General features: G+C 41.2%; 1 protein-coding gene across 1 annotated transcript in view; it reads left to right on the top strand.

The window, feature by feature from the left end:
* LOC109920134 (coiled-coil domain-containing protein 177-like) overlaps positions 1-7,086 on the top strand; it is an 8,204-nt gene extending 1,118 nt beyond the window's left edge. Inside the window, exon 2 of the mRNA XM_020520157.2 lies at positions 6,509-7,086. Coding sequence (XP_020375746.1) covers positions 6,509-7,086 — 578 coding nt within the window. The remainder of the gene's footprint in view (positions 1-6,508) is intronic.
* Positions 7,087-10,513: the final 3,427 nt, after the last annotated feature.

Genomic DNA, 10,513 nt, shown 5'->3' with positions numbered 1-10,513 from the left:
AGTGGGGCAGGGGCTGGGGTCAAGAGGGGCTGAGGGGGTTAGGGGTGGGTCAGTGGTATTGAGGTTTGGGGAGGGGGTGGATTGGGAGGATGGGGTGTTAGGTGGGGGGTATGAAGAGGTGTTTGGAGGGTGGGTAGGGGTGCAAGGGGTCATGGGGTGATGTGACAGCTGGTGGGGGGGTGGGTGCTCAAGGGGGCTGCAGAATGGGTTGGGGATGGTGGGGGGTGAGGGGCAGAGTGGTGATGGGGTTGCAAGGGGGTAGGGTGAGTCAGAGGGGGCCGAGGGGCAGGAGGGTTTGGGGAATGGGGTGGGTGCTGTGGATGTTGGTGAGTTTGGGGTGGGGAGGGCAGGGCAGGGGATGTGTGTGGGACATGGTGGGGAGGGCAAGTGTGGGGACGGGGAGGTGAGGGGCAGGATGGGTGTAAAGGGGTCGAGATAAGGGAAGAAGGGAGAGGGGGATAAAATCATGCTGTAGAGCAAGTTCTTTGCATAAGTGTTTATGCACGTCCATGACAAACACTTCATCAGATGAAAAGGATTGAAGTTTATGGATCGATGAAGTGCAGGATAGCCGTCTGGTGACCTACGTGTTGGATGAGTTCAGAACCCTAAGAAGAAATAACAGCCACATTCAGTTATATCAGATTGTGTAACATCTGTAGTGCAATCTTTAAATATGGGGCCCATCAAACTACTGAGTGCACTGAATGGAATCAGCCATTAATTGACGGAGAAAAAAACCTTCACAAAGAATGGGAACACACATGTTGCCCCACTTGATTGCAGAATTCGATAATCAAAGCGTGCAACAATGTTATTAGTGCACAAAATAGCAATACTCAAAAAAAAAGTAGAATGTCCAATTCACTAACTAGAGAGGAGGATTGCCACAATGTCCTCAACTTCCTTCAGAATTCTAGTGCATAAATTATTTGGATAATAAAGATTTGATGCCTTTCCCACTGTTATGACTGAAGACAAAAGGAACGCACAGAAAACCCACTGTTCCACCTGTTGCACCATTAGTATAAATATGTTCGTTCAGTGACCAAAATAGACATTTGATTTTTTTTGTATTTGTCAGCAATTTGTTGCTAATGAGTATGATTGTCCATGTAGGAAATTGTGTCAGTGGTCATGGGGTTCTGTGGGTCCTTATGTGGCTGATGAGCCTGATGCCATCAGGTGTTTCTGGGAGTTGGAATTGGTTCTTAGCCTTGAGATTGTTGGCATTCCTTTCTCCAGTTTCTTTTCCACACTTCCTCCTGCTGCTAGGTGTTCTCAAAAGAATTTTCGTTTCTATTCGTTTGTGGGATGTGGGCATCGCTGGCTAGCCAGCATTTCTTGCCCATCCCTAGTTGCCCTTGAGAAGGTGGTGATGAGCTGCCTTCTTGAACTGTTGCAGTCCACCTGCTGTGGGTTGACCCACAATACCATTAGGGAGAGAATTCCAGCGACAGTAAAGGACCGACGAGATATTTCCAAGTCAGGAGCGTGAGTGTCTTGGAGGGGAACTTGAAGGTGGTGGTGTTCCCATATGTCTGCTGCCCTTGTCCTTCTAGATGAAGTGGACATGAATTGTGTCTCTTAATACAGAAGTTTCTTCCAGTCAGTTTCTTCTGAACGAGGGTCTCCCAAGTAGTTGGTATCAATGTTGCATTTCTTGAGGGAAGTCTTCAGGGAGTCTTTGAAATGCTTCATTTGTCTTCCTCCTGAGTACCTTCCTTGACCTGGGTGAAGATTTTCTTTGGTAGTCGGAATTCAGGCATCTAAGCATGTTGCTAGCCCTGTGGAATTGGTTGTGGATGATTATGGCATTGATGCTGATGCTGTTAGCTGCTTCAAGGACACCGATGTCACTGTGGCTGTTCTCTTAGCTAATGCAGAGAATTCTCAAACACAGTTGATGGTACTTCCCAAGGGACTTGAGTAGCATATATACATATTCCAAGTTTCTGAACTATTCAGAAGAGTGGGAAGGATGACTGTCTTGTACACAAAAATCTTGGTAGCACGGATGTCACGGTCATAGAAGACTCTTATCCTTGGTGTCGTAAGGCAGCGCTCACAGAGTGGATGCAATGTTAAATCTCTGCCTCATTGTCAGCCTTAGATGAGACACAGCTTCCCAGGTAAAGGAAATGTTCCATGTATGGGAGGATTTCTGCATTGATCTTAATGGAGGGATGGACTGGAACTTGACCTGGGACGTGTTGGTAAAGGATTTGAGACTTCTTGAGGCTGAGACCAATTCTATGATATGCTTCTGCAAAGGATATCCAAGAGAGCAGAGTCAACATTGTCATCCACTACTGAAGTTCTACAAGCAAGGTCAGTGTCATTTTTGTTTGGTGTTGAAACTCCTTAGTTTTCTCAGGCCACCATTGGTTCTTGATTTCCCTAGTTCTTCTTTGTATCTTGCTTTTGCTGTTTAATGAGTTCTCCTCTTTGTCTCACTGGTGATGTTGTTTTGTCAGGCACAGGGGGCTTTCCTCTTTTAGTCAGTGAGGTCTTAGATGCAGTCATTCTTGTTGAACAAGTCTTGGTGTTTTCTGGTTTTGTAACCAATAGTTTCTTCACAGCATGAGATGGTTGCCTTCAACACTCTCCTCTCCATTAAAATGAACTCTTTGGAGATTTTGGTGAAGACATTGTTGGAAGTCTGTTAATCTGCTTTGCTCTTGAAGCCACTCAACGTTGAGACTTCTTCTGACTGTTCCTTTGTTTTCAGCTGCTTCTGGTGGCATTTGGCTATTGAAGACTGATTTCGCTGGTGGTCTGTCCAGTTGTTGACTGCACTGGTAATGAGGACATCCTTTACGTCTCGGGATCGAATGATATTGTTGATAATGTGCCAGTGCTTTAATCATTGGTGCCTCCAAGAAGTCTTGAACTTTGTCTTTTTGGCGGTACAGTGTTGGTGATGACCAGCTGGTGTTCTCCACATCTCGTGAGCAGGAGAATCCAACTGGTGTTGCAATTCCTGACTCCTTCCTTTCTGATGATTCCTTTTTCCCAGAGTTGGGCATCCTTTGCAAATCTGGCATGGAGGTCTCCAAGGAGGATAATTTTATCTTCCTTAGGGCTGTTGGTCAGTATGGTGTCTAGGGTGGAGTAGAAGCATTCTTTGGACTCATCTATGGCATTGAGGGTTGGAGTACAACATAGCAAGTTGTAGATAGAGAGTCATGAGGCCATCATTGCCAGCAAGGAGCTCTGTGAATCAGTTGATGAATTGTTCTTAATAGTGAATCCAGTTCCATATGACCTAGATTGATCTTTGGGTTTTCTTGTTCAGAAGAAAGTGTAGCCACTACCTTTTTCCCTTGGCTGCCCTTCACCTGCTCGAGTCTCCTGCAGGGCAGCGATATCAGTGTTGAAGTGCCTGAGTTCGTGGGCACCAAGGATTGTTCTTCATTCTGGGCAGTTGTTTTACTGTTGTCTGAGGGTTTTTAATATTCCAGGTTCCAAGATTATTATCCTGACAAAAGAGATGCTCAACAAACTTAATTAATTAACTCAAAATAATATTTATTATAAACAAAACCTTTATTCTTAAAACAAACACTGCTCAATATTTAAGCTGTGATCTAGAATAAGACCTTTATTATTAACCCAAACACAGGCTCAATCACATTACACAAAGGTTCAATGGTCTGTGCAGAGATGACATCTTAAAGAAAAAAAAGTAAAAGTGGGGAACATGTCCCAAGGGTCTGAACAATAAAAGGATGGGCTGTGATGATTTCTCATGGGGCATTGGGATTCCTTTTTGGCAATATTGAATTACTGAGTGACAGCCATTGACTGATCTACGAACTTCAGTTCTGCTTGCAATCAACCTGAACCAGAGTCTTTGGTTACAGTCCAGCTTTTCAGGTTTTATGAAGTAGTCAGAAATACTGTTGTTTGGAAACTTGATTGGCTTATTGTCTTCCAAAGAACATCTGAGACTTGCAGCTCCTGGAGTATCTTCCTAATTGAATACTTGGGTCTGTAAAACAGAAAGCTGAATTCAGACACAGTTGCTAAACAACGTTTGGGATGGAGGCCCCTTGGTCTTTTCAAAACTGGTTTTTCCAATAATTACGAGCCATAAACCCCATCTTTTAACACCATAAAAGCTTTTCTTTTCACCAAAGTCATTTTTTTCACGTAAAATGATGGCCAACAGCTTACATTAAGATGTTGAATTCATTCCTTGATAAAATCATATAGTGAGCCCTTTTTGATCCAGAAAATGTCCAGACTGCTTCATGACTATTAGTAAAGTTAGACTAATTAGTAAAATTAGATCACATGGGATTCAGGGTAACCTTGCAAATTGGAAACAAAATTGGCTTTAATGGCAGGAGTCAGAATGGTGATGGAGGGTTGATTTTTCAGACTGGAAGCCTGTGACCAGCGGTGTTCCACAGAAATTCTTGCTGGGTTCACTGTTGTCTGTCATTTATATAAATGACAGATGAGAATACAGAATGTATGGTCAGTAAGTTTGCAGATGATGCCAAAATTGGTAGTATAGTGGACAGTGAAGAAGGTTATCTAAGATTATAAAGAGGTCTTGATCAATTGGGTCAATGGTCTGAGGAGTGGCAAATGGAGTTTAATTTGGATAAATGTGAGGTACTGCATTTTGGTAAAACGAACAAGCACAAGACTTATAAAATTAATGGTAGGGCCTTGGGTAGTGTTGTCGAACAGAGACTGAGGGGTTCAGGCACATAATTCTTTGAAGTTTGCATCACGTATAGACGGGGAGGTTAAGAAGGTGTTTAGCACAATTTCCTTCATTGCTCAGAGCTTTGAGTGTAGGAGTTGGGATGTCATGTTGAGGTTGTACAAGATATTGGTGAGGCCTCTTCTGGAGTACTGTGCCCAGTTCTGATTGCCCTGTTATAGGAAGGAGTTTTTTTAAGCTGGAGAGGATTCACAAAAGATTAACCAGAATGTTGCTAGGAATGGAGAGTTTGAGTTGTAAGAGAAGGCTGGATCAGCTGGGACTTCTTTCACTGGAGCATAGGAGGTTGAGTGGTGACCTTTTGTCGAGGTTTATAAAATCATGAGGGGTGTAGATGAGGTGAATGGCAGGTGTCTTTTGCATAGGGTGGAGAATTTCAAGACTAGGATGCATATTTTTAAGGTGAGTGGAGAAAAATTTCAAAAGGATATGAGGTGCAACTTTATTACACAGAGAGTGGTTTGTGTGTGGAATGAACTTCCAGTGAAAGTGGTGGATGCAGGCACAGTTACAGCATTTAAAAGGCATTTGGATACGTACATGAATAAGAAATGTTAGGAGGCATACGGGCCACGTGCAGGCAAGTGGGGCTAGTTTAGTTTGGGTTATGGTCAGCGTGGAGTGGCTGGACCGAAGGATCTGTTTCTGCGTTGTATGACTCTACGACTCTTTACGTGTCAATTTCTCATTTCTTAAACGCAATTTATATTCACAACTTTCCTCCTCCCATTGTAAATGAAATGCCACTTCCAAACTTATTTCATTTTGGAGACATGAAAATATAATATACAACATAAATGAAGTCTATTTTTTTGTTTTTCATCTTTATTCACTCGTTATATAGAATCTATAGTTTCTTGTCACCACCTTAACCTGCAAACTATTTCCACATTATTACATTCATCCTCCCCCCAACTTCTCCTCTATCCTCTCACCTTGTGATTGCTTGTTGCAATTATTGAGACAGCTGGATCCATCAATTTTTGCTTGGCAAGTTTTGTGCTTTTAAAAAGGCTCCGCTACAACTGGCCAAGCCAATTTTTTTTTAAATCTTAAAGTTCATGCGTAGGTATTCTCTGGGTAGTTGAGTCAACTTTAAATAAGAAATGTTTTTCTGCTTAGTCTTTAACTTTTGAAGTGTCAGTCTTGGCTTAGCTGATATCCTCGGAATCAGAAGGTTGAGAGTTCAAGTCCTGCTCTGAAGATTTGAATACATAATCTAGGCTAACACTTTAGTGCAGTTCTGTAGTCAAGTGCAGGATTGTATATGGTGCTGTCTTTCTGATGAGATGTAATCCAAATCCCATTTGTCTTCTAATAATCTTTTAAAAAAGAATCCCAAAACACTGCTCAAAGAAGGGCTCAGAATTCTCCCTGCTGTTCTAACATTTAAGCATCAACTAATATTATTAAAAACGGATGATCTAGTTATTTACCTTGTTACTGTTTATGTGACTTTGCTATACGTAAACTTCCTGCAACACATATATCTATGGTATAATAGGGACTACACTTTAAAAGTACTTCATTCACTGTAAGGAAGTTATCCAAGCCTTAATATGATGAAAGGTGCTTAAATAGGTGTGCGTTTTTTTTTCACTTTTACCTTACTAATCCTGGGGGAGAGATGTTTTCCAAAGAATGGAACAAAGAGTCGTTTTGATCTGGAAACTCAATGCATGATTTTAGGGTTCATTCATTTCAAATTAAGTAGGAGACTGCAGACTACTTTTGGGTAATTTGATAATTTTACTGTTAAATTTACAGAGTGCAGAGAAGAGAGACAGCGCATCATAGAGGAAGAAAAGGCCAGAAGAACACCCATACCGACTTTTGTGAAATTTTCTGCTCCGCAATCTACAAATGAATCTGGTTTTCCCAACAGTCATGTTCTGGATACTGTCCATGAAGACCAAAGCTCTTCAAGAGCTCCTCTATCAGATGGCAAGAACATGTCGTCATCTTTGGGGGCCATTTCAGAAGAAAGTAAAAGGCCAATGGACACGTCTGGACAGCAGAAGACGAAGAATTCACAGGACACCAGCCTGAGTGGATATTTTCGGAAGAACACCAGTCTCGGTGATCTAAGGCAGTCCCCTGCCACAGCAAAGAAACTGGACAAACTCGTTAGTGAGATCCGAAGAGAAACCAATGTGATCATTCCTGAACGTGATCGGAAGATTGCAGCATTAATGCTGGTTAAACATCAGGAAGAACAGGAGAGGTTGGAACAGTGTCTCAGAGCCCAGCAGTTCTGGGATAAACTGAAGAGGACAGAAAGATTAGCACAAGTGGAGCAAGAGACGGAAAGACAAAAAGGCTTGATCAAGAGTATTGGCAGGTGACCATATTAAACATTTTTTTTTCCATGAAGTTTGTTTAGCCTATCAGTACCAATGTAGTGTAGAAGAAATACATAATCTTCTTTAGTGTATGTCTCCAGGATTCTTCTATGATTTATTATCACTAAAATACTCAATCTCTCAAACTTCCTAATTCTTGGTTTTCTTGTGTAAAATTCCAGTTAGTCCTTGGGCACAACTATTTCCACACAGGAAATTTAGACAGTCATGAGATTTGTGCTATGTCAAATCACTTGCCATATTTTGAATTTAATCATCAAAAATTAATCCACTCTTCCTCATTGTTCAGCCTCAGAAGAAGACCAGTAGTAATAGTACACTGCTTTCCAGCGTGTTTTCCAATGTAACCCCGTTTTAACATTTAAAAATTAATGCAACCGAAATGTTGACAACATTAACATGACAATAAAACAGAATACTAACATTTTGTACATAACTATCAACGATTATTGATTAGGACATAATGCATCAGACCAGTATGAAATTCTATTAAATTTTTATTATTTCATACACTTGTACAAGTCTTGGTCAATCTTTCCAATGTCCCTTAGTGATTTATAAAAAAGCTCAGTGAAGGTTCTCTGCTTTCTTGCCCACAATAGTCACACATTCACCCTTCTGTACTTGGAAACTCGGAGCAGGAGTAGGCCATTAGGCTCTTGGAACCTGCTCAGTCTTTCCAAATGATCGTGGCTAATCCTTTATCTCAATGCCATATTCCTGCTTCCTCCCCATATCCATGGATGACTTTAATATGTAAAATTCATCTATCTCTTTCTTGAATATATTCAGTGACTTGATCTGCACCACCTTCTTCAGTAGAGAATTCCACTGGTTCACTACACTAACCTTTGAATGAAGAATTTTTTCCTAATCTTAGTACTACATGGCCTACTCTGTATTGTGAGACTGACCCCTGGTTCTAGATTCTCCAGCAAAAGCATTGTCACTGTATCTAGTCAGTCTACTCCTGTTAGAATTTTATATGTTTCAATTGGATCTCCTCTCATCCTTCTCAGCTAAAGTGAATTCAGGCCTAGTTGAAACAAACTCTCCTCATACGACAATTCTGCCAACCCTGTACCAGCTCAGTTAACCTCTACTGCTCTCTTTCGCTCTATGGCAAGTATATCCTTTCTTGGGTAGGAAGATCAAAACTCTAAGCAGCAGTTTTAGGTGTGGTCTCACCAAAACTCTGTATGACTGCAGTAAGCCATCCTTATTTCTGAACTCCCAAGTTTCTTGCAATAAAGATGTGCTATTTGCCTTCCTAATTGCTTGCTGCATCTTCCTGTCTTTTTTCATTGACTGGTATACAAGGATACCCAGATTCCATCATGCATCAGAGAGGTGATGGCCTAGTGGTATTATCGCTGGACTGTTAATCCAGCGACCCAGATAACGTTCTGGGGACCCAGGTTCGAATCCTGCCATGGCAGATGGTGGAATTTGAATTCAGTAAATATCCCTGGAATTAGGAATCTAATGATGACCGTGACTTCATTGCTGATTGTTGGGGAAAAACCCATCTGGTTCACTAATGTCCTTTAGGGAAGGAAATCTGCAATCTTTACCTAGTTTGGCCTACATGTGATTCCAGACCCAGAGCAATGTGGTTGACTCTTAACTGCCCTCTAGGCAATTAGGGATGGGCAATAAATGCTGCCTAGCCAGCAACACCCTCATCCCGTGAATGAATAAAGAAAAAATAATCCTCATTTCCTGATATAACCATTTAGTTAATATGCTACCTTTCTGTTTCACAGTGAAGTGCATAGTTTCACATTTATCCACGATGTCCTGCATCTGTCATGTGTTTGCCCACTAACTCAATTTGTTTAAATCACCTAAAGCCTCCTTGTATCTTCCTCAACAACTCTTAATCCCTACTAGTTTTGGGTAATTAGCATGCTTGGAAATGTTGCATTTGATTCCCTTATCCAGGTGACTTATATGTAGCATGAAAAGCTAGGGCCCAAGCACTGATCCTTTTGATACTCCACTAGTCATCATCTGCCTCTTGGTAAAAGACCCATTTATTCCCACTCTCTGTTTCCTGTCTGTCAACCAATTCTCAATCTATGCTAATATATTACTCTGTATCCTATATACTTTAACATGGCCACTAACCTCTTATGAGGGATCTTATTAAGAGCCTTCTGAAAGTCCAAATATGTCACATCCATGGACACTTTCTTTATCTATTGTCAGTGCATCCTTTTCTTAAAATAAACTCCAAAAGATTTGCTAAGCACGATTTACCTTTCATAAACCCATGCTTGCTTTGTCCAATCCTTTTTATTGTTTTCCAAATGTTTTGTTTTCACATCTCTTTGTAATAGACAACAGCATTTTCCCCACTACTGATATCAGAGTAACTGGTCTGTAATTCTATTTTTTCTGTCCTTTTTTAAATAATGAGATTACATTTGTCACAGTCCAATTTGTAGGAACTGCACCAGACTCTAGGATTTTGGAAGATCACCACGAATACATCCAATATTTCCAGGGTCTCTTCCTTTAATGCACTGGGATTCAGACTATCAAGTCTTGGTGATTTGTCAGCCTTTAATTCCAATAATTGGCCTAGCAGCGTGTTTTGTTTTACTGATAATGAGTTCCTTCAACTCTCCCCTCTCACTATATCCTTACCTCCCTAACATTTCTGGGAGGTTATTTGTGCCTTCTTTTGTGAAGACAGAACCAAAGTATGTGTTCAATTCTTTTGCCATTCCTTTGTTCCTATTATAATTTCACCAGCTGCTGACTATTAGGGACCTGTATTTGTCTTGACTTATCTTTTTCTTTTCTTCTATGTATAGAAGCTTTTACGGTCAGTTTCTATGTACATTTGATTCTTGTATTTTATTTTTCCCATCTTAATCAATCTTTTTATCCTCTCTTGCTGAATTTTAAAATGCTTCCAATCCTTAGGCTTGCTGCTTTTTCTTGCAATTTTATTAGATCCAAAGTGGAGACATATACTGTCCCTAATATTGCTACCTACAATGATGACAACGACACATGAGCCCTGACATACGTTGCTCCCAATAAAGATAGCAAATGTTAGTATTGGTCTTTTACCTGGAGATGTGTCACAACTATTGCCTCACTCTTTGCTTGGGAACAGGTAACTTAGTATTGCAGCCTACCGAAGTTAATGAAGCTTTCCTGCTCACCCACCGACTTCCATTGCTTTCCTCTGCCACCCCTCAGACACCAAACAAAGTACAAGGAAAGCTAATGCCAGCTGCCTCCTGGGTGTTGGTGTGGGGGCTGTCTTGGAGGAGGGGGAGCTTGCCATCCCCTCCACTGTTTCTGTGACACCTTCAATAGGTGTTGCAACCCAAGTACCTGACCTTAGTATAAGCTTAAATAGTCTGTCCCCTCTGTCCAAGTTCATGCATAT

This window comes from Rhincodon typus, chromosome 5 (assembly GCF_021869965.1).
Source record: "Rhincodon typus isolate 14 chromosome 5, sRhiTyp1.1, whole genome shotgun sequence".
Taxonomy (NCBI): domain Eukaryota; kingdom Metazoa; phylum Chordata; class Chondrichthyes; order Orectolobiformes; family Rhincodontidae; genus Rhincodon; species Rhincodon typus.
The sequence above is the reverse complement of the archived record's forward strand: the minus strand, read 5'-3'. Positions and strand labels throughout refer to the sequence as shown.